The sequence below is a fragment of the Apium graveolens genome, chromosome 7 (genome assembly GCF_009905375.1).
Source record: "Apium graveolens cultivar Ventura chromosome 7, ASM990537v1, whole genome shotgun sequence".
Taxonomy (NCBI): Eukaryota; Viridiplantae; Streptophyta; class Magnoliopsida; order Apiales; family Apiaceae; genus Apium; species Apium graveolens.
In genome coordinates, this window is record NC_133653.1 from 222,258,605 (window position 1) to 222,284,734 (window position 26,130).

The 26,130-nt window shown below is 32.7% G+C and overlaps 1 protein-coding gene across 1 annotated transcript; it reads right to left on the minus strand.

The window, feature by feature from the left end:
• Positions 1–6,828: 6,828 nt before the first annotated feature.
• Positions 6,829–12,721, minus strand: LOC141670464 (putative ADP,ATP carrier protein At5g56450). Its single transcript, XM_074476329.1, has 2 exons — positions 12,027–12,721; positions 6,829–7,634 (listed from the first exon to the last, which is right to left on the minus strand). Exons 1-2 carry the CDS (start codon positions 12,360–12,362, stop codon positions 7,002–7,004), a joined length of 969 nt encoding a protein of 322 aa, XP_074332430.1. The 5' UTR covers positions 12,363–12,721; the 3' UTR covers positions 6,829–7,001.
• Positions 12,722–26,130: the final 13,409 nt, after the last annotated feature.

Genomic DNA, 26,130 nt, shown 5'->3' on the forward strand with positions numbered 1-26,130 from the left:
TTTATAATTCATGCTTTTTAATTATTTTTATAGGTTTGAATCCTATTTTTAATTATATTTTAAAATAAATAAGTTCATAAATTGGCCCAACTAAATAGATTTCGAAAAATATAAACCACTAACAAGTAAATAGGCCATTTGTTTAAGTTAAAAATTTTTAATTCAGAATTTTTAATTTATTGGTGGAATTACATTTTAAAAAAATGATATGAATATTATAAAAACTATATTTTGGTTTCACCAAGAGAAAATAATAAAATTGTTAAAACTGTAATATGATTACAATTCTATTTTCATAGAACTCTAAATTATTCCTTGATAGAGTACTTGGTTTCATCTTATTACGATTATGTCATATTTTGGTTTCACCCTGTATTTCCCTTTTTAATGTAGAGTTTTATGTTGTTTTTTAACAAAATCTAGATTGGAATCATATTATAATTAAGATTTTCTATTTTTTGTAGAATTCTTTTTTATTTTGTATAAAAATAATAAAATAGAATCCTTTATACATTGTTATTATTAGTTAATAAGGAAACCATCTTTTAAGGATACTTTGGTTTCACCCATTTTCGGTTTTACAAACTTTTGATTTCACCCATTTTTAAATATTATTATAGCTTTAAATATAGCATTTTTATTCTTTTTTTATTCCTATTTAACTTATAATTCTATATGTAATATTTTACGGTCAAAATAATGGAACCAGTTTGAAAAATAGTAGTCTTTCTCTAAGAGCATATGCACCGAGCTTCCTTTTAGTTAATTTAGCAGCTTAATCAATGGACAAAGGCAAAATTGATATGCAGCGGATGGTTTTTGATGCCATCAATTTTCAAAACTCCATTGATTCATTAATAGGAACATTAATAATCAACGAATTTGTCAACGGCCGGCAAATGACTGAACCCACGTACTTTTACTTTTCCCAGGCGCACACATATTCAGTCATCTGCATTGTGAAATTAATAATAATGGTAGCATATTTCTATATAATTATACATATTTTGTATTCCTATATTTAAATATTATCTATTAAAATATTATATATCATATTATATTACTAAGAAACTAGCTAGCATTATGTAATTTTAAATACTATATATTTAACTTGACAAAAAAATCATTTATTCAAAAATATCATGATTAATTATTGTCAAGAATATTATTTCTGAGAACACTAAATAATAAATTTAAGTAAATATATGATTTTAAACTAAATTATTGAAAAAGATAGCTAGTAATATATAATTATTTATTCAATGAAAAATAATCAATGAAATGATGAAGTTTGATGGGTGGATAAAAATTAACAAAAAAGATTAATTTGTAATGAATAGTAACCAACTCAATGACGTCCTCACGGTGCATAACCGCCGCTATAGAAGTTCAGCACTGTTGAATTGTACGTGATCATGTAAATATGTTAAGACTTTTTTTTCCCTTAACTAACCCGCAGCCGCTACCCTTCGGGTGCGCACTGTGTAAAACCTACGGGTTCACGTAATAGTCTGCAAACCACGTGAACCAAAAGTTAAGACTTTAGATGACTCAGTTTAGATTAAGGGTGTACGCGGTTCGGATCGGATCGGTTTTGGGGTAAAAGTTGAACCAAACCGCGAAGAGCGGTTTTAGAAAATTGTCATCTGCAACCGCAAATGCGGTTGCGGTTAACCGCGTCAATTGCGGTTGCGAATTTGCGGTTATTGCGGATCGATTTGCGGTTTAACCACTTATTTTAAAATAATTAATAATTTGCAAAAAAATAAATTCGGAATATTAATAAATTGAAGTTTAAGTTACGTGATAAATTACATTCAAAAAAAAATAAACTAATGCTCCCTGTAGAGTAAGGATATTAAAAACATACAAAAATGTGGAGGCGAGAGAAAAGAAAAAAGAAAAGGATAAAAAAAATTACATATTGATTACATTTTTCATTTGTTTGGTTATATATCTTATAATGATTGTGAATTTTATGAACGATATCTTAACATTAACCTAGAATTAGTTAATAAATAAGTATACTTACTAATTTATATGATATCAACTACATTTTTGGAAATATAATTTATTATAAATATATGTTACGAGTTCCGGTTGCGGTTGCGATTTTGCGATTTTCAAGAATTTAAAACCGCAACTAAACCGCGAATGAGCGGTTTTTAAAATTTGAATTCACGACCAACCCGCATTTCGCGATTATCCGCAAATGCGGTTCGGTTGCGAGCGGTTGAGCGGTTGGATGCGGTTGAGTGGTTTATCTATACAGCCATCCCTAGTTTAGATAGATTCACGAAAATAATATCCGTACTCTGAGAATAGGACGTGTACAATGACCGACGCACATTGATGCATGTTGGGTCAAGCGACACACCATTATTTAATAAACTTGCCCAGAGCTTATGCTTCTGTTCATCATTTCTATTCTCGGAATTCTGCGTTATTTCTATTCTCGCAATTCTGCATAATAAGCTCTGTTCTCAACTCTTCAACTATATAACTTGTATTTCAAAATCATCTAATTCGTTGCTCCGTTAATGAAAAACGAATAAGGGATTATCATAATTTATAATTTATTGGTGAAATTGTCAAATTGACATTACTTTTTTTTGCGCTTACCTCATATCGTTAATTTATGAATAGATAATTGTATACCATAGTATTTTAGAAGGGTGTATTCAATCAAAATTTTAAATAATTTTTTTGGATTCTTGGCAACAAGAGGTATTTATTTTGAATTTTTAAATATTCTTTAAAATTTGATGGTATTCAATATAGATTATAAAAAATCTTTTAAAATCTGTGTGTATTTAATTTAGATTTTAAAAAATCTACTGAAATCTGGCGGTATTCAATTTGGATTTTTATAAATCCATTAAAATCTTATGGTATTCAAAAATCCATGAATTTTTTTTATTTGAAAAAGTGGTAGATTTTGATAGATTTGGTAGTTTATTTTTAATCTTTGAAATCTCTTTAAAATACATGAGATTTTGAAAGATTTCTGGAAAACTTCACTAAATCAGGAAGACTCTGCAAGATTTTTTTATTAACTCCGTCAAAATTCACGAACGAGTAAAATCAATGAAAATATTTTAAAATCCATAGATTATTATCAATTCTTTAAAATCTGAAATGAATACTCAATCAAAAAATTATATGCAAGTGAATTTATTGATTATTACAAGTGACACGCCATTTATAAATTTTTGTACCAAAATTTGCATACATCTTACCCGCCTCAAGACATCTATTAGCATTAGCATGTATGTTTGGTTTGATTTGATTTATGTCTAAGGTGTGTGTTGACGGAGGAATTTGGTATCAACAAAGTTTGAAGTTCGTCGCCGGAATCAAGATTTACAATGGTGGTTCTTTGCCTGAAAAGTGAGCGGAGTGTGGTGGTTGTGATAAATTGGGGGCTGAGATTGCTTAGGGTTGGGGGTGGCTCCTTATGGCTCTCGCTTCCGACCCCTCACAATTTGCCTACGTATCCCTATTTATAGGGAATCAAGCCCACGTAGTTCTTGGGGAACAAGAAATCTAACGGGCTTAGACTTCTTATTCCCAGGCCCGGTCCAGAATCCATCTTCCGCTAGTTTTAGAAATGTCCAACTATGAGACCCAACCGCGAAGGCACAAGGCTCGTTTGTAATCGCAGGACTTCACGGATAATGCATCTCCCTGCGCAAGGATAACATTCCGCTACAGCTATCTCTCTTGAATTATGAACGCAGGTATAGCCACGATTCACCCCAAATGCCAGACGCGTCCCTGTCCCCCGAATGAGGATAACCCATCAGATAGCAGGACATGTGATCCCAAGCTCTTGGGTGCAAAGTGCAGGATGACTCCAAAGTTCTCCAACGAGGACACCCGTTGAATACAAGAACAGAGTTCCCAAAGCACACACCAAAGTTAACCCCGCATCCCCAACGAGGACACCCGTTGAATACAGGAGGAGGCCTTCAATCATCAGGCATACCCCTGGAGGCCTTCAAGCTTTTCACGTACATCCCCCTCCTTGACCGTCTCAAGGAGGGAATTCTTCAAAGAGTACCTGCAACAAATATGTTAGTGAAAATAATCCTCCATTGCTCCTTCCACGGTTGTCTTGCTTTAAACTTACTCTTGATCATGCATTCTTCACACATAGGACGCGTCCTGAACGATTGGGCGCGTCCTGACGCTACGAACTCCACATATTGCTATATCTTCCAAGTATCTCTATTTGCTTTGTCTTGAATGAGAACAAGCTCAACCATCCCAAAGTGTGCATCTCCATGAGGCAGGACGCGTCCTCCCCTTGTAAAATACACATATTCTCCTTGCATGGCAACCTTATTACCTGTACAGCTCATCCCGTTATTTATACTTATCAGGGCGCGTCCTGCGCCTTGGGCGCGTCCTCGTCCTTTCAATATCTTCCTCCTCATCTCTTTACATAACAACCCAAAATACAGCCTACACAATCATGGACGCATCCTACATATACAGGGCGCGTCTTCGCTTTATACAATGTAGACCAAAACCTAATTATTCATCTTCTTGCCCCAATTCAATTTCAATTGGCCCGTATTTGACCCGAGATGATCCAATACCAAATTTTGGCTATAACAACTACCCCCGAATTCCATATGAAGTTGGAAACAAAATTGGAATTCTAATATCTACATCCAAGCAAAAATTTGTGTCATCCTCCACTCGTATGAGTATGCGTCTTCTGCATCTTCCTCTATGAAGGCGCATTCTTAATTAAGGCCGCGTCTTCGGAATCTTATCCTCCTTATTGACCATGCGCCGCCGCTCTCACTCTTTGTCGCGTTCACAATTGTCATTCACATTTCTTCCTGCCTTCACCTATGAATACCCCTTCTCTTCTTGATAACTTTAACCTTGGTTTGTCTAGACAGGTTTACCACTTATGTACCATATATCTAAACTTACATGAGCTAACTCTGCGTAAGAAACAAGAGAATTTGTACAAAAGTGTGCACCTCACATACCTTGGAAAAGCACAATCCATTAACAAAGGTTTGAGGATTCTCTAACTTTTTCATCCCAATATTGGTCTCCCATGAGCGCGCCTTAAACTGAAAGGGTCATCATATGAGGGCGCACTCTAAGGAAAGCGCGACCAGAATAAAACACTAGCTCTCTGATCTTCAAGTAATAAATAATCTTTGACGCCAGGAGGACGTGCCTTGTTGGTGATAGTGATCCTTCCACCGATGACACAATACCATTCTATATTTGATTTCCTGCTTCTTTCCAAATCATGACTCCAAACCGCTAATCTCATCTTTTCCACAAATAGCGTGATTCATTTATTCAAATCAAAGTCAAAACTTTTACAATCTTCTTCAATCATCTATTTTTAGAGGGCGCACCCTTTAAAGAGGTGACGTCTTCCTCAAATAATTAACATCATTAGAGGGTGCGTCCTCTTTACTAGGAGCGTCTTGTTCGATGAGAGGAGCGTCCACGTCGACAAGGGTATCATTCTTGGAGGGCGCGTCCTCTATGAGAGGAGCATCCACCTCCACAAGGGAAATCACCCTTGGAAGGCGCGTCTTCTGTAAGAGGAGCGTCTATTTCGATAAGCTACATACTTGGAGGGCGCGTCCTCTCTAAGAAGAGCGGCTTATCTCGACAAGGTATTCATCTTTGGAGGGCGCGTCCTCTCTAAGAGGAGCGGCTTATCTCGACAAGGTCTTCATCCTTGGAGGGTGCGTCCTCTGTCAGAGACGCATCCTCCTCGACAAGGGTAATCATGCTTGGAGGGCGCGTCCTTTGTCAGAGACGCATCCTACATATACATGGCGCGTATTCGTTTCATACAATTTAAACCAAAACCTAATTATTCATCTTCTTGCCCCAATTCAATTTCAATTGGCCCGTATTTGAACCGAGATGATCCAATACCAAATTTTGGCTATAACAGTGTGTACCTTAACTAGTTGGTATATTGCACCCTAATATAACTAACTTACGCTCACTTTTTATCAGTCGACTCGTTTTAACTGTCCAACGTTATTATTGACTATTGAGATTAAAACCAATCAAAATACGTATATAACACATAAGTTGTCAATGTGTAGCCGGATAAAAAAACCAATAGTTTAAATGAGTCGGTTACTTCTACCAGGAGGCTGCCCTAGAGGCAGAGAAGACTAAGCCTGTCGTTTACATCTATTGTACTGATGATTCTGTTCATCCCTACTGGCCACGACAATCTGTTCTTGTATATCATATTAATCTTTTAAAGGTCCTGTTTTCTTAGGCAATGTAGAGATGATATTATCTATCTAATCATGATCACTTAACCAAAGAAATGGCCAGCTGGTCGACTTGATCTAGCTAGGTTTGGGTTTAGATTATTTCTCCATTGACTGGTAGGATTTTATCTGGCCAAGATAATACTCTAGATATATTACAGGAGCCACCATTAGTGCAGATAGAATCCAATTTTGAAGAACCTAAAGTGACATCTAGGTAAATAAAGCAAGCTCATAATCTATATTCTCTCCCCATTCTAAATGTGTGCCTGCAATTAGGTGATAAATTGTGATTTTAAACACAATCATTCTGAAACTGATTTGTCCTCCCATATACACCCTACGTTCAGGAAAAAAATGTGCTCCTTAGTTACTCCGGTCGTTTTTGCATCAATATATGCACGTATAGCCGTATGGATCCCTATAATATTTACCATTTGCGGCACCATCACTTTCAATTTCATCACCAATTATTTGGCAATTTTAACTGCAGTTGCTTTTTTAACTTGCATGCAAACATATTGGAAACGGGAAGGAGTAGAAAAGATTCTAATTAAACAGATTTCGCTAATTCTAATTTTATTTGTAAAAATCTCAAGGTGTATGATCTCAACTCCTTAATGCTGCCTAAAAAGGTTTGTGTCATATTTATAGATCTACTCTAAACCTTTCTCTGACCTGTGAAAGCAGACCACAAAAAAGAAGGGGCATTTCCTCCTGCTACAATCTACCCCAGTTCATGAATTTCCTCACTTCATCATATAAAACAAGTATTGCAGCAGCACCAGTACTCCTAAACATGTTTGAAAGAGCACCACGGTAGAATGAGGTGATCCCTTCTGTCCTATATATTTTCTTCCAGCAATGTAGCGTGCTATGATACATAGGCCTTTCTAAGCCCGATTGCATCATCATTCTCCTCCGAACAGTATCCAATGGATATGATATCAATCCTGCAGATGTAGTGACTGCTTGAGCAGCTACCCATCGCTTCCACAATGCCACCTCCAACTCTGGATTTTCTGACATCTTCTCCTTTATAGTATCAAATCCACCAAAATAAAGGCCTCTGTGAACAACCATTCCATGCAGAGATGCAGGGAGCCCTCTGTAGATTCCTCGAATTCCATCCTTTTGTCTTATAGTACTAAGAAAATGGTATATTCCTCTAAATTGACGAGCCTCACCTCTTCCAAGGTCCGCAGCTAGGCGGGTGTGTGCAATATCAAGAGGATAAATGATTATCAGTGTTGTACAACCGGCAGCTGCTCCAGAAATGAAGTTTGCAGAAGCACCGGTTACAAAATGACCCTCTTGAAAAAATCCACTACGTAAGATATTGCGATAGAGGTCCTGAGAAATGAGATTTTTGGTAAGAGCTTCGACATTTTATAGTAGATATTAAAAAGAATCATATTGCATAATAATATTACCATTAGGCAGAATCAATTTTTCACCATTAGTTCTATCTAGTTGCATCTCAAATGCATTTTAAACATAAGAATCTGATGTGGATAGATGAAACTCAGACCCCACTAGTACCAACGACAAACTAGTTCCAAACAGCAAGCAATTAGGATATATTTACACGCATGGAATGTATAATAGTTTTTTCAATATACTTGCATGTTTACAATATTTTATACACATTACTGTTAAGCGTTAGCTAAATAAATCAACTGAAGCAATAAAACTTGTAGCATCCTAGAATGCCTTGTACTTTGGGTGAATACTATTCTACATAAGCTACAGTGACTATGAAATGAACAAATAATGCTAACCAATGTAACACACTAACAGTACATTTTTAAAATAAAAAAATTGCTTCTAAGAGCTTTCTGAGCCTGTTTAATATACTGGGTAAGCTGGATCGCGAATTGCAGAGAGCCACGAAATATTACACTTTTTGCTCCTTTATTGAGTTACACTAGTGTAGATCCTAGGTTAGCTTAAATTGAGCTAGTAATTTCATTGTTTTTCTTAGAAAAGTAACCTCATATAAATTATTTTGACAACAACGCCCACTTAAATCAAAGCTCCGCTTGTTCCTCACCCTAAGCAACACTTCAATAACTTAGACTTAATTTGGAACACAAATTTATTACAAATATAGTTTGAGTATATATTACCCCTAATAGTAATAGAGGTAAAAAAAATGGAAAATGACAGTATCTGGGAAAAAAGAGCAGTTCTTTTGTTTGAACATTTTTCAGCTGCCGATAATATATAGGTAAAAAAAATAAAAAAGAATATCACGAGCAGGGGTATGTAATCAAAAAGATCTAGCAATAACAGCCCAGAGAAAAGAAAAACATAAGAGAGACAGTAAACAGAAATGTGTTGCTTTTGTACATAATTTAGAGTTCAAAAAATTTCAATATCCTTCTCAGACATCCAAAATAACTCATCACTTAAAATTGAGATAACACCATCAAAAGTGAGATTTGAATTTAGAATTCAGTTCATACCAAAGGTAAAGTCCTAACTAAATTCAAAGCTATATTACAGAAACTGAAAGATTGTGAAAGCAGGTTGTGTACATTGTTCATAATATATTACAGATGGCCTTAGGAGGGCTTACGAAAGTCTATATGGGCAATAGGTACATACATTATTCCAAAAGAGGAACAGTGACAGGCTGCAGCTAATCCCTACAGTTCACAAATAAGGTATTTGTTGGATAATTCTTCCCTAAAAAAGTAGATCAGATTTGTGTAGAAAGTCTGCTCTAAATAAATCCGTGCGGACTTGCCCCAAAGCAGATAATATCATACTATTGTGGAGTTGAGGCTTGCTTGCGGCCCAACAAATAGATTACCAAAAATAGTTTGTTTAAAATTCTGTCATCTTCACTGCGGTTGCTATAGTTGCACCACATAAAACCTCTTTAATTACCATGTCTCTGGCTACTTGAAATATACAAAATCTTACCCATATAAATTAAAGCAAACCCAACTTTATACTCAAGATAGCGGTGGTTAATAAGTTACTCTATCAGTCCTTCGAGATGCATTACTAGACCAACCACTACAGGAACATACTTATTGCTTATGTGACACTATCTTGTCATCATTAATATTCAATACACTTACTGAGTTACTTGAAGATAACTTTTGAACGAGTTAATGATCATATAGCTAGGCACCCTTCAGTATCGAATGAACAACACATAAACGAAAACTTATAAAGCCGAGAGGGAGAAAATAGTGTAAAATATCTCCTACTGGATACATCAAGATTCTTTGCAAAGAACTGTGTCCAAGTTGCTCCTATACTATATACTAGAAGCTATTACATCTAAATCGAAACTAATAATGATGGTAGACTAGTACATTGGACGCCCTACCTAACAGTTAGTAACACTGGCAACACATATTGGTTTTTTCAACTTAGCATACATGTCTTTATATCTTTATGCTGGTTAAGGCGCAAATGCCTACTTCTAAAAAAAAAGAACTTGCAAGTCAACTTCAACCCCTAGACTCTGAAATGGAGTGGCATATTAAGTGAAGTACGTGCTTTGGCTTGTCTCATTCATTTTTTTATTTGTAAAATTATGCTACAATATCATCTAAACAGATAAATGGAAAGTAAAACGATACAAGAAATCGTGACTTTTCTTTTGTTAATTATAAAACTGTAAAGTGTAACTGTAAAATGCTAGACTTATCTTTAGCCTCCTAATCCCTATTTGCTGCTTTTTAAAATAACTAAAAATTTCCAAAGTTTTTTTAAAGGCCGGCTTTAAGGACCTCTCTATTCCTAAGAGCGGAAAATATGCGTTACTAATAGCTATGATTGTTTTGGTTTAGTTTGTAGATTTCTTGGAATTATCAATTGCACTTTCTCAGATAATTATTCCGTGTCAATTTTCTAGTAATGATTGTCCGTTACTTCCTACTTGTTGATCATGATTGAAGCTTTATTACATAATCTCTGCTAAAGTCATGCTAATTACTGCTAAAGAACTAGAAGGTCCTTTTACAATTTTTGGTGTCTGCTTAAACATTAGTTTTTAGAGGAATAAGATATATTGACCCACTTAACACCTTCAAAACAATAATTGGCTTATGGAGGCATTTTAAGTTAATAAACTAGCATATATATTTATATCATAGAGCATACCTTAGTATATATCTGTTTTCACTTCATTGTATGATAGTGCAGGTATTGTTGTTTAATCTTTTGTTATGTAGACTGAACTAGATTCTATTTCCTGTATACGTCAAAATAATGGACACGTGTTCCAAGTATCTTGTAATTCTTACACCTCAATTTTACTTTAGTGGCTCTAATTTTTGTATACTCTCATGACTCCTGTATGAAGATAATTTAATAAGGATTCCTTTTACGTATATACTCTTGGTTCAATATACGCACAATGGCGGAGCCAGCCATAAAGTGTGGTGGGGGCCAAAAAAAATTCAAATTAAAACATTAGGAATCAGCAGATTCCATACCTTTTACTTGGAATTCTATCTTGTAGCTAAGTCATGTTTTGGCATACAAGATTGCTAAACTATAAACACACCATGAAATCATTGTTGATGAACATCCGGACAGTGCTAAACAAAGTAGCAAACAAATGTCTGTACAATTGATTCTCCATCACCAGCGGAAAATCAATAACCTGTTTTGCTTTCTGAAATGACAACTCATAAAACCCCACAAGGCCGATGTTGCAAGAGTCAAAAGGCGGTGTTGCTTAACTAGGTTATAATCCTTGAAATAATATATATAAATGTATTAAAAAATTATAAGTCTAGTGGGGTCCGGTGACCCCACCAGCCTCAAGCTGCCTCCGCCACTACGCACATTAATTACAGGTTCTCCTCATACATTTACATATGTGCAACGTCATATAAAATCCTCTCACAAAATTTTGGATGTATTGTAGATTCACCAATGAATCCACCAGAAACCTTTTAATTTATATGTTATAACATACATCACCCTGCATACGACCCTTCTACGCCATTTTATTTTATGCTCCCGACATAATAAATCACTAACTCGAGAAGTAGTCTCATGCATTCCTACAAATTTGACTATCCAAGTTTGTCATCATAAACAAGATTTATAAAACCTAGGAATTTTATATAATATTCAAAGAATCAAATGAAGCAGCGATTTAACGTCCCCTTAACTTACGTCCGTAAGCTACCCGGATCTAGACTTTCCTACACTAACAAGAAAAACCGTCTCCTTAATTGAAATAACTGGAATTATTCTAGATATGTGTGACCAAGATGAAACAAACAGACAACAATTACCAGGTTTACTTTAAGAGGGGTGTGCTTGATGATATAACTTTCACAAAATTAATTTAATTTGAAGATATCGCCAAAGAACTCTTAAATGATTTACCTTATTCTATCACATTCCAAAAAACTATGCAACAGCTATGCCAATTATCTAATTCTAAAATATCACCAACATCTGCGTCAGCATCGTGAAACTACTTCCTACAGAAATGACAAGTGAACAGATTAAGCAACCACATCCTTCTTTGAATCAAAAAATAATGTCCTCAAAAGCCATTTACATTCTTTCGCAAAACTACTATGTCGACGCAAGCTAGTAGCCTCTCATGTTCCCCATATATTAAGAACAAGGAAATACCCACAATTCAAATTACCGCCTTTCCTCGTTCAACTTAATCAAACCCCACAAAACAAGCATACACAAAAAAACAAACCACAATTTCACATAACGAAACAACATAACTGTGAATAAAGATAATACCTTGAGAGAAAAATTGAGAGCAACCGAAGGGTAATAGCGAAGAACACTGCTACCATTCCCTCTCCAAAGAGACAAAAGGCCTTCTTCTCTAACAGTCCTAACAATACAATCAAACATTCCCTTAAACCTCTTATGAGGATCACTTAAAATAGCCATATTGCTATCTTGGGTTTGCAAAAGAAGCTTAGCCCTCTCAATAGGTGCAACAATGGTGTGCACAACACCACCCATGACAGCTCCAGCCATCAGATCTCTATGAAAATTTGTCAACCAGTTGGTGTGCACTATTCTTGATGACCCTTTTGAGCTCCTCTCATTTACCTCTTCCGAACCCATCTTCAATCCACAACTCTCTCCTCACCCCCTGTATGTATATGTATATGTATATGTATGTATAGGTTTTTACAGAAAGGTGATTGCTTTATGAATGTTTGTTTGTGTTTACATTCTCCTTGTAAATTTAGGAGAAAGAAATTGAAGCTGTAAAAATGGTTTGTTGATCACAGAAAACCCAGTAATGTTTTATTATTACATCAATTTTTGGGTATGGAATTCTTGGAATTGGGGTTGGAATCTAACAGCTTTTTAATTAGAAATTTAAGAGTTTTTTTCAAGAATGGGGGCTCTGTACATAGCCCTTTATTTATCCCTGACTTTTCTTTGCCAAAAAGATTTGCGAACATCTGAAAAGTAAATTCCAAAATGTTGAGAACACGAATTATCAATAAGGTATTTTGGGATGTTTACAAAGTCTCAAGTTTATTGTTTGTAAATTGTTAGAAAGCTGCATAATAACTTGGCAAGAAACCTGTTATTTTCTAGCAATATATCGGGATGTGCTTATAAAGTTTTTGAAGTTTCAATATTTTGAAATTTAAAAATAAAATGTATAATTTCTAATAATTTAATATAAATGTAAAAAAATAGTAATAGAATTAGTTTATACTCAATGATTCTTTAAACCTGATGATTTATTATATTACAATTATTAATATTCTTCTTTTTTCAGGTTTAATGATTCTGGTAATAATAAATTCTATGATTTTACGTGATCTCTAAGTCAAATATGCTATTTTTTATTATAATTTACGTAGTTTTAATTTATTGCATATGATGCAAAAGATGCCCAACTCAATCACAAATTTCTCGTGCTGAAGTGTCAATATAATGTTGTTAAATTCTTTATGACAGTGTTTTCTTTATCGTAGATAACCTGCGGGCACGCAAGCAATAGCCGGCAAAAGCTGGCAAAACACGTGAATTAAGATAAACCGCATTTAAGTGACAGACTCTGACTCAGAAGGCATAATCATAAAATCTCCTCCCGTAAGATTCAAACATGTGACCAAGAGAATAGTTATCCGCTCTTTAAACAACTGAGTCAATTCTTGCGGGTTTCACGGTGGTGTTTAGTTATGCATATCTAGTATATCTAAACATAAGATACTTTAGAATATGTCAGTGTGTTTCGTAGAGTGAGTTTGTGTCAAACTACATATTGGGCGTGTTTGGGAAATCTATTAAGTGGTTTTATTAACTTATAAGCCCGTAACAACTTATCGATGAGTGTTTGTCTACCCAACTTATAAGTTGAATTTACAACTTATAAGCTGATAAGTTGAATGTTAGCAATGACGTACTTTTTCTCAACTTATTTTGATTTTTTATTTATTTATTAACTTTAGTTTTTAAAAATATTTTTTTAAATGTTAACCTAACTTAAAATTCAAGAATTAAGATAATTATATTTAAAAATTATTTATTTTAGTTTATTTAAATAAAAAAAATTCTGACTTATAAGTTAAATTAGCCAAACACTTGTATAACTTATAAGCAGTTATCAACTTATCACTTATCAGTCACTTATTCGATTTAAGTCATAAGTTACTTAATTTAAGATTTCCCAAACGGGCACATTGTATTCTAATAAAGATACTAATATAGTGTTATTTTAATCATTATCATTTTTTAAATGATTTCAGCCTTTTTTCATATATGTTTTCATATACATTTAATTTTCGTAGAAAACTTTTCTAATTTTGATAAAATTTTCATAAATAGTACTTAGTTAGAAATTTAAATGCTTTAATGTTATTATGAAATAAGATAATTTGTATGATTATTATAATTATTTTTTTATTTTTAATATAAAATGGATCGAATCAAATCATATATTTTAGTGTGTATAAGTGTTATTCATATATTATGATTTCAAATATGAAAATAATTGTATAATAGCATGGAATAGTTTCATACCAAATTAAACAATTGCAAGAAGTCCAGTTTGATTCAAAACTTTTAAATCTATATATAATTTTAATTATATTAAACATTTCCATTTTTTTGTAATTATGCTATCATCTAAAATGGTTAAATTTAATATATTTTTTCAAATTAATTAACTGCTACTTTTTTTAAATAATTGTAAAAATAAAATGAAAAAATATCCAAAATACACTACTTTTCAGCTTAAAGTGCACAGAATGCCCATTGACGCGAACAACTTTCCAAAATACACACAAATTATGTATTTAGGGCATGCGTATTCAAATTTTTATAAACCATCAAGGAACACGCATTATATGCATACACGTATTCCTTTTTTGATTTTAATGGAATACACATTGCACGTATTCATTAAAAAAAACTTTACGCATGCAAATTATGCGTAGTTTTTTATAAAATTTAAAAAAGTAAATTTGCATCCTCCCGGTGCGTATTTCAGGGGTAATATAGGCGGACATTCATGACAATCAGTATTTTGAGCAATTGCCCCCTTTTTGGTGGTTATTTTGGTTTTTCACCCAAATTTTTTTTTCTAATTCTATATGAAATATAAATTATAATTTAAAATTTACTCTTTAAGAATTTACCTTCTTGAAAAAGTTCGCGTGTAAATTTACGAAATGTAGTTACACTTAACACTACTCCATCTATCATATAATTATTGACTTATTTGATTTTTTTGCGATTATTTTTGTCAAATGGCTGAAATTCAACATTATATTTTTCTTAAAAAAAAATTAAATATACTTTTAAACAATATAATTTTTATTTAATAAACACACATTATAAACTTTATGTATTTATTTTTCGTATTAGTGTGAACATGATTATTTGATATTGTTAATTAATTCTTATTTATAATAACGTAGATTTTAATAAGATAATTATTTAAAAACATAATACATTATTAACTAAATACGTGTTATGTCCGAATTTATTTATTTTTAGTATAATGGCTATCTTTATGTGTTAAAAACTGAACAAAATTCTTATCTTAATTGTAAATTTAATTATTTAAAAATACATAGCTAACTAATTTAGTATATATGAAAGAAAAAAATATGACTAAAAATATTATTTCATGAATTGCAATAAAGAAGTGAAATTTTACTATTTAGCGGCACACACGTATAAAGTGTTTGATTAAAAATATAAAAGACACAGTAGTATTATAGTTTGAGAACTAATGGATAGACTATTGTTCGATTTCCCATCAATATTTTTTAATTATAGTAAATACTGGGAAAATCCGTTATTTTTATATGAATAAAATGTCTTACTAATTTTTATACTTACATTGGGTATTATACATAAACTAGTGTAAATGCCCGTGCGAGGCACGAACCTGTATATATTCGAAACATTATCTCGAACGAACTTGCACCTAAATTTTTTTTGAATACTATAAACGATTATTTTAACTTTATTTTATATTTACATATCAATTACGTAATAATTAATTATATATTTTTATAAGTATAATTACATCGCGTAAATTTAAATAAATGAAAATGTGATGACATAAAGTTTATCAGTAATTGTCTTACTTTTTTTTTATTTTTATACATAACGTTAAAGTTGGATTAGATAATTTAAGTGATGAGAGTTTACTTTTTATAGTAGAGTTCGATTCTCGCTCACACAGAGAATTTTGAGATCAGATACTTATCGTAAGGTATATAAGCCTAATTACTAAAAGAATAAAAACTATATTATTATAACAAAAATGTTTGAAGTTTGTTCGTAGGGATATGCATTGGGTCAATTGGGGGTCGAGAAGTGCTATCATTGCCCCCAAACTCTAAACCGGAATTGTTTTTCCTCTCCGCTCCCCGCCCGAACGGGAATTCCCGTGGGATTCGAGAAATAATTAAAAGTAATAATTTTATATTTTTTTAATAAGTATTTATGATTAAAAACAATCTACTAATTTATAGTATATAAAAACATTAATAATATCTCAATTTTTAACATCAAATCATATTAAAATTATTTTTTTTATCGTAAGGAACCCGCAACCGCTACCCTTCGGGTGCGTACTGGGTAAATCCCACGGGCTCACGCAATAGCCTGCAAATCACGTGAACCAAGATAAACCGCACTTAAATAACATTCTCTAGTTCAGAAGGCATAATCATACATTCTACTCACGTGGGATTCGAACATTTGACCAAAATGATAATTATCCCCTCTTTAACCAACTGAGCCAACCTTTGCGGGCTAAAATTGATTTATAATATAAAGAAATGACAAATTTAAAATATATATTACATTACATTGTAAAAAAAAATTAATCACGAAATGTATAGATTATTTTAAAAATATAATAATATTTTAAAACCTATTATATATATACACACATAATCAGGGTTGGGGAGACACCAATCTTAGACTCCGCCCCGATCTCAGAAATTTTTATGAAACTTTCCTCGTTCCCCGCCTCCTAAGAATTTCCGGCATCCCCGGCCTTAACGGGGCTGAGATCGTATCGGGGTCAGGCGGGGCGAGATTAATGCCCATCCATATTTTTTTGATTGAAATCAAAAAATGAAGAGTGAAAGAAAAAAGCGAGCATATTCATTACTTATTCGTCTCACTCCTCAATTATTAACAGTTAGGTTGACTAAGTGAATTTTATATATGGCGAGTGAAATAAATTGGAAAAATATTTTCTAAATTAGTAAGAGTGCAAGACATATTAAAACTAATGAAAAATAACATGTTCTCTTAAAACATAATAACAAATGAAATACATTTAGAAAAGTATCATGATAAAAACTAAATTGGCCAATTCGAGGGTGTAAATTATTGTCTAATTTAATAAAACTTTTAGTACTATTTTTTTAATTTTAAATTTATACTTAATAACAAATAATGAACTGTACTATATTTAATACATTATTTTTATTAGATGAAATTTTAATATCGTATTTTTCTGAGTCATTGTCTGACTAATTCAAATATTATTCAAAAACTCGACCATCTTAGCCAAGATATCGACTGAATACACATACTCGAATTTATTCACGAGCTGATTTTTTATTAGTCGAATAAAACCTGCTTTTGAGTCCAGTTCGGGTCAAATACGGTCCTACTCGGATTAAAATTTAAAAGTCTAAAATTAAATAAATGGTAAAATAAAATTGAACAGATATAATTATTTAATTATTTAAGAGTATTACAAATTTTACTCATTGTGTAATCTATTTATGCCCTATTTCAAAAAAATAATAAAGATTTTTATCTCCGTAATAATTATAAATAATCTTTTTCAGTAATCTAGGAGATGTATATAATATGACAAGAATAAGAGTATATATTGTTCTGGTTGGTTTCATTTTAATAGTAATATGTAATTTTTATATCATACATATCTATTCTAATAAATTAGTTTTAAAAGTTAACTTTTAAATATGATTAATTTTTGATCTGAGTACTCATTCCAGGTACTGCAAATTAAACTGAATACTCTTGATTCGGTAAACTCACTAAGTCAAACTTAATTACTCTGAATTATGATTTTTAAAAAATAAATACAAATTAAGTATAAAGAAATATTTAGTGTTATAAAAAAATATAAATCATAACAATTAGCATAATATATGTGTGTGTATGTGTTTTCCTTAAATAATAAGTAGTGGCATTTTAAAACTTTTATAGTAAAACTCCAAAAACTAAACTGACAAAATAGAGTCACATAAATAATACAAACCAACATTTTATTTACTCAAAAGTTAACGTTATAAAAGATATATTTGATAAAAAGAGAGAATATGGCTAATCTAATTAAGATATCAAAGTGAACTAAAAAACTATGTAGTACATGTGATAGTGACATACAATTTATAAATATGAGGTGTGAGGTTCAATTTCTATTAGATACACTAATATCACTTTTTTTAAACGAAAATTGTGTAAGAATGACATTTTTATAATTTGTTAGGTATGAAGTGCAACACAGGGTGGTGAATGTGTTTTCTTATTTTTTCTCATAAGTGTCTAATTTGAAAATCAAGTTTTGTGTTTATGGTTATGGAACTTAATAGCTAATTGGTGATTGTGGTGATAAATAATTTAATGCGGTGAACATAAAATAATTTATCAAAACTTACTTGATTTCTTATTAAAAATTAAATGAGTTGTTCTACAAATCCGTGTTCTTGAAAATAAGAACTCAGTTTCTTCTCTTGAGAGAATATAAATAAAGGACCCGTGACATATTTTATAGATCAACATGCACAATTTACATGACTTGACTAAAATACTAACAAAAATTTCTAAAGCTACTTTGTTTGTTTCGATTTCTAGTACAACATATATGTGCGGAATCTACTAGGTTCGTGACCCTCCTTTGTCTAGTTCATCTTGACCCTTGATCTTGCATTCTTCAAGCTGCATTTATAGACTTTCTGTTTCAGTGACAAAACAGTTTGTTTACCGATAATCTTGGATCTTCAAGTTGTCAGTATTCTACATTTTGAAACTGTTGTCGAGATCTATTTTACTGTATAGAGAAGTAACAAATCAATATCTATAATGAGTTTATTGATATCTCTACTTTCTAATAGGTATTATGACTTATCGAGGTCTCCAGTTCTCTACAAGTAGATTGACTTGTCGATATCTTCAGTTCTATAGGCTTTTGACTTCTCGATATCTCCAGTTCTCTACAAGTAGATTTTGACTTGTCGATATCTTTACTTCTCTACAAGTAGATTTTGACTTGTCGATATCTCCAGTTCTCTACATATATTTTTTGACTTGTAGATATCTTGACATCTCTACAAGCATATTGACTTGTCGATATCTCTTGGGGCTTCTCTACGAGTCATTTTTGACTTCTCGATATATATCTCTATACTTCTTGATTTGTGACTTGTCGATATCTGACTAGAACATTTTTCGAAAAATAACATTATTCAAATCCAAGCTTCTACACTTCTCTATGAGACATGATCAGATATTGATATTCTTCCAGAGCCTATTCCTTAACTTGATAGATGTTCATAGAAAAATCCTCTAGTATAATCTTCTTAACACTTTTGCAGACTCAGGAAATATAAATACAAAATACAATAAGATTATCAGACAACTGATTCTTAGAGTAGTCAAAGTGATTTAGAGGTTGTTTGGTATGCAGACTTTTATCCAGGAATTTGAACTTCCTAGGAATTTATTTATGATACACTTGTTTGGTTGTCAAAAATAGAGGAAGTAGAAATACCTAGGAAGTTGAAATAACTATATAATACAGGAAGTTACTTACCCACTCCCCCCTTGGCTATCCACACTTCCCATCCTAAAAAATAGCCATAGACACATTTGCTTATAACTATATATATACATGTGTGTATATATTTTGTAATTACAAGTTCCTGCATGTTAACCAAACAGAAAATTTCACTTCCCAGGAACTTTAAAAAGATAGGAAATATGACTTACCATGGGAAGTTAATTCCCACTGTATACCAAACAAGCACTAAGTCTTGTTATGTGCATGCATGTCTTGCACAACATAACTTTTCAATATTAAAGGACAAAATCGTGACTACACAGCCATTAAAATGGCTCTTTTTGCCCTTGTGTTGACATTTAATATATAGTAATAGAGTAATAGAATAGAAAGTTTAGTTATTGGGCAAGAAATTATTTTGATAATGTTGTTTTTAGTTAGTTCATATGAAATAAATCAATATATACTTATATAAAGGAGAAGATGTGGTCATTTAATTGGCGCATCTTAAATCATCTCAACCTATTTTTCTCAATTTTTTAAATTATTAAATATCAAAATCTACAATTACCTTAGATTCTGTTAAATATATTATCATCTTTCGTAATATTCTCCTAAAGTCTCTAAAACATCTTCCATTATGATTTTTAAAATCAAACTATCATTATAATATTCTTCTAAAACTTCTAATTTCTCGTTAAATCAACTTACCATATTCTTCCTAAATTTATTTTTTTGATACAATTTCTCCTCTTTCTCCTAGAATTAACTTACTATATTATTATTTTCTAAAACTTTTCTCTTAATTTGAAGATTTCAAAATATTAGAAAGACATGTATCTATAAATATTTATCATCATTATAGTATTTTTCTAAAATTGCTACAACATCATTTATTAGGATTTTTAAATCAACTTATCATCATAATATTATCCTAAAACTTCTATTTTTTGTTTAAATCAACTTACCATCTTGATATTCTCCTAAATTTCTTTTTAATACTCTTTCTCCTCTTTATCCTCAAATCAACTTACTATATTATATTTTACTAATTTTTTTAAATTTTTAGCCTATTAAATAAATTTTGATAATGTTGTTTTTAGTTAATTCATGTGAAATAAAACAATATATACTTATATAAAGAAGAAGATATTGACATTTAGGTGGCACATTTCAAATTATCTCAACCTATTTTTCTCAATTTTTTGAATTATTAAGTATCAAAATCTACAATTTCCTTATATTCTCCTAATTATATTATCGTATTTCGTAATATTCTCCTAAAGTCTCTACAATATCTTCCATTTAAATTTTTAAAATTAACTTACCATAATAATATTCTCCTATATTTCATTAAGTGTATTTTAATCTATGTCTTACATTCATTTAATATCATTATCGAGCTATCTGGATCTTTCTTACCCATTTGCCTATGTTTTTCTTCCACGTACTTTTGTCTATAGTGATATTCATCTTCACGTTCCATGGTTATTTTTGTCTTGTATTGATAGTATTTCAATAAGTGTTTGTAGACCTAGCAGATTTGCTTCACAATACATATGTTTTTTCTTATTGTTATTGTTAATATGCATATGCACTTTTTTTGGTATGGTATTTGATGCCTCTTAATTATCCAATTTTATACGAAACATGGTTGTGTATATCTATGTTAGGTCCCAAAGTATTGTAGAAGGGGGGTTGAATACGATAGTCATTAAATTAAAAAATTCTTCTGAATCTTTTACGGATATGTAATTTAGTGTTCTGTTAGTGGTTCCTTGTTGTTGAGGTGAATAGTGTTTATGACATTAAAATAAAAAAACATAAGATATTTGTGGAACGTATATAGTCATATATAAATCCTCGAGGGTATTGCTATACTCCGGTAAATAAATTAACCGGTTACAATCCAAGAACAATAATGTACTTGCTTCTACAAAGATATACAAATTAAATCATATACAATGATCAAGCTTTCTATTCGTCTAATGATCTAATTACCGGATAACGATTATAATGCCCCTTATGAATATACACTAGTTGACTTAAAGTGAATGCACCAGTAGACTTTCATTTGTTTTGGTTTTCTTCCAGTAGACTTGAAGTGAATTTCGGTTGGAGATTTAAATGAAGGAGGTTTGATTAGTTTCTTCAAAGAAGTTTGGTTGGTTGTGATAGGTATTTTAAGTAAAGAGTGGGTTTTTTAAGTACCTTGCAAATATCTTAATCATCTCAACATCCTCATGTGTCTTATTCTTCTTGGTCTTCAAATATCTAGGTTGTAGATATGCTTCAGGGAAAGCTTCTATTTGACCTGATTTTAGTTCATGTAGCAAAAGAGTATCCTCTGAACTCATCACCTTGACTCTATTGATGAATATGTTCAGTTCTGAGGCTTTTCTTGATCTAAGGAATGAGAAAGAGACCTTCATGCACTTATCGTCTCCAGAATCATATACATTCACCAAAATTCTCTTTTCTTTGAACATTTATCTTATGACTAGTACCACTCTCAGGAAATTGATGTTGTTGTTTACAGCCTTCTTGTAAGAGAAATGATTGAAGTTGAGTGACACTCTCAGGCATTCAAGGAAATCACCAAACTCATTGTCAAGACAAGGGCCTTCAGCTGCCATTTTGAGTCTTTCAATCCTAAGATCATCCTCACTCTGGCTTGATTTTAGCTTGGGCTCCATCATCTCTCCTTTAGGATTGGTAGCAAGCAAGGTGACATTATGAGGAATCTGGGCCCTTACTATTTGAGGAGTTTTCTGAAGAGGGACTTTTGAAGCACCCATGATAGCTCACAGAGACACACTTGTCTATATTTGAAAATATTTTTAGGATGCTATCAAGGATTTGATGTCTTGCTGTTGACTTTGGATCAAAGTTATAAGTTGAGAAACTTTAGATTTCAAGGATGCATTAGACGCTTGAAGTTCATTGACTTGACTTTGTAGAGCTTGAATTTGAAGAGATGAAGAGGTGGAAGGAGCAGATGCATATATTGTAGAGCTAGCTGTACCAAAGGTATTCTGCACCACCATTTTAAGTTCCTCCATCATCAAGGCTGAAGTCTCATATCTAGCCTTATGAAGTTGATCCAGCTTGAACTTGGTGTCATTGTTGCTTGAGATTTGTTTTTGGACAACTTAACACAAGGCCATAAATGATCCTTTGAGATTTCTGATGCTTTTCTCAACACCAGTTAGGCTGAAAGTGGCCATATTTTCAGCAAATTTGTTGAATTTGTTCTTGATCTCTATTTGTGATGGCACAAGTTCATCTATTGTGTCACTCACCAGCTTCTTGACCTTCTCTTGATGACCATCCATAGTCTTCTCAAGTGCTCTTCCAATAAAATGGAAAGCTTTTAATTGTGCTTTATAGACCTATGTAATGGTATCATATACCTCTTGTGGAGTGAGTGCTTTGGCATTGCTAGTCAAAATTATGATATACTCTTCTCTGAATCTAGCCAAAGCATCTTCTATCTCAATGCTGAAGTTTTTTGACAACCAAGCATCTACATTACCATCCTGTTCAGTTTCATCTGCAATCTTTTCTATTGATCTACAACATCTTCTTTGTAGGATAAAAGAATTGCTTGATAGTCTTGATTAGACATATCAGTGGTAGGTAGTCGTTGAGTGATGTTGGCAAGTCCTTCAAGTTGGTCTACAAGAATATCATTCATGGTGATTGGTTGAATTTGTGGTTCTATAGCCATTGAGAGATGAGGTTTGAGGGTTGTTAAAATATGGAGGGTAGATTTGTGTTTAGTTGGCTGGAGGTTGAGGTGGATGGTATGGTGAGGTGTGTGTGACTGGAGTCACAGTTGAACTCACAGTTGAAACTGTGGTTTTGACAGTGTGTTGTTCACTTGGTAAGTGAACCTCCATTTGAATTGGAGGGGAGTTGACCACGTTACTGTACCATGGCCTCCAACTCTTGTCCTTGTAAAGGATTGGCACTTGAATGTGCTACCGTACTTGCCTCCCTAATAGCTGAATCATTGGCAATTGGACTGCTAGCTTCAATTGTCAAGGCAATTTTAGCCAGAGTTTTGGGGGGAGTTATTTCCGCCAGAAAAACTTCCAATGGAATTGGAGAGGACTTGAGTAGCTCCCCCTCAAGAGTACTAACCTCAAACCTTGCGGTCTGTGAAGACTGTTGAGCACATGAAGGTGCATTAGAAACTATCACAACAGGGTCTTCAGTAAAAACTGATGTAACCCCTGTTTTTGTGATGGTGTCATCAAGGTCTACCTCAGCATGTTGCTTCTCACCATATAAAGGTGGGTTATGAGTGGTGATCTTAGTTTCAAGAACTGTGTCACTTGATTTTGGCAGAGCTTGAGAAGTGGATTCAAGCTCTTTATTGTATGAAGAAGAAATTTTTGAGATGAGATTTGTGATGTTAGCATTGAGTGTTGGCAACTCCCCCGGAGTAAAAGAGGGAGTTTTAAATGATGCCATCCAAATTACTTCTTTCACCCTCTTGAGAGTGCTCAAGAGGGGGTGCACATTCATTACAAATTGTGTTTGGGAGAGTGTTTGATTCAATAGTGACACCTTGTTGAGAAGATGCCACTAGACTCTGTTTATTTCCCATATTAACAACTACATCTTTTTGAGAAGATGCAGAAGTGGTTATTTGAGTGGTCAGCTCTATCTTCTTTTGCTTCTTTGGCTTTTTGACCAATGGTGACACCTCCTCACTTGGTTCCTCTCGAGTTTCACTAACAACCACCAATTTAGTTTACTTTCTCTTTATTTTACTAACTCCATCCTTTTGAGATAATGGAGCAGTTGGTTGGCTAGCCTCTAGGGGTTTTGAAGAAAGGTTTTCAGCTGTGACAGGCCTCTGTGGGTTGTCTTGTTTAGGTTTTTCAACAAGACCAGTGTATGGTTGTACTAGGCATTGCACTGCTTCTAATGCCAGACATTGGGTAATGGTAAGTTCTAAATTTCTCCAACATAAACTCAGTGATTTTTAGACTTATCTTTACCTGATTCTTTTGTATTTAGTGATCCAAATAGAATTTTGGGCACTTGTTTACAAATATCTATTTGATTAACATATATACCTTAAATCAAGTGTATGTCCTTGATTTTATGATTTAAAGTAGACATAATAAATCCAGGGAAGAAAATCTCTTTACCTCTACTTACAAAAGGCATAATTAGCCTTGTGCCCAGCTCCTCTAGTATCAAGCTTCCAACATCAAGATGCTTGTTGTATGCCATTGAGTACACCAGGTTATGGACCACACTTGAGTTGTTGTCATATCCAGTCTTTCTGCATGTGAATGCCCTGATAATGGAGTCAAAAATAAAGGACCCCTCACTTCTCAGGTATTTCTTGTTCAGCCTGGCCATATCAATCTTCTCACTGTAATTGATGAAGTCCATGAATTCAGCCAAATTCTGAGTATAAGGTGCTTTAACCATGTTATCAGTAGAAATGCCAAGAGCTTTGTTGATGTCATTTGTATTAAACTCAACAACTACACCCTTGATTGTGCAATTGACTACCATGGAAACTGTAATATCCGGGATATATCGTGTAATTATTTTTGCTATTATATAATTATTATGTGTGTTCAGTATCTATTATGTGAGCTAATTGTTAAGTATTATCTGTACTTGAATATTCAAAAATAATATTAATTGAGTATTTTAATTTTTATATGTCCAAAATAAAATATAGATAATTGTCATATCTTCCTAATTATTTTTATGTTGGTTTATGGATTTATAAGAATCATCTGAAATTTCTAAAATCTTTTTCCGGGTAATTAAAATCTATTTAATAAAAACGGGAACCAACCGACGTCAACTGTTGTTACGTTTTTGGAACCCGAAACTCTTTCGAGAACTCCTTCCTAACCTAATTGTAATATTCCGAGCATATTCCATGTTTCGACTTTTTCGATCCGGCGTACGGTTTGTCCTGCGTGGGTCCCGGCGCAACATTTTCGATACAATATTCGTTTCGGTAAATCAATAAAACCCGTATTTTCGATAAACGGGAGCCTTTTATTAAACTATCACAATTATCACTTCGTAATACGTGTAACCAGACGCCGAGACCAAGACCGCAGTACAAATTGTACTGATTTGGATAATTATCCCGAAAACCGATACCGTTTGGATCAGTTTTTACAAATAAACGTACCGTTTTATATCCGGAATGATCCAACGGGATCCTAATTTTCCGTAATTATAAATAGCCTTTTACCGTATTTTATTTCATATCAAAATCATTTGCAGACAGATAATTATATAATTTTCAGAGAAAAACCCTAATTTCCTAAAACTGTTCTAAGAATTAAACAAGCATTTGGAGGTGTTATTGAATTCGGTTTGGAAAGCTCGAGTAACCAATCTGAAGGTCTTGAAGAGCTCTACCAGATTCTGTAATCCATACACCTGCAGAAATCAAGGTTATTTTTCTAAAAATTTATTTATTTTCGAATTTATTTTATTAAAAATATGAATTTTTGTTCGGATGATTGTTTGTATGATTTGATGATTGCATGTTGTAGAGCTTGTTTTCCTGATGATTTTCATATGTCATAC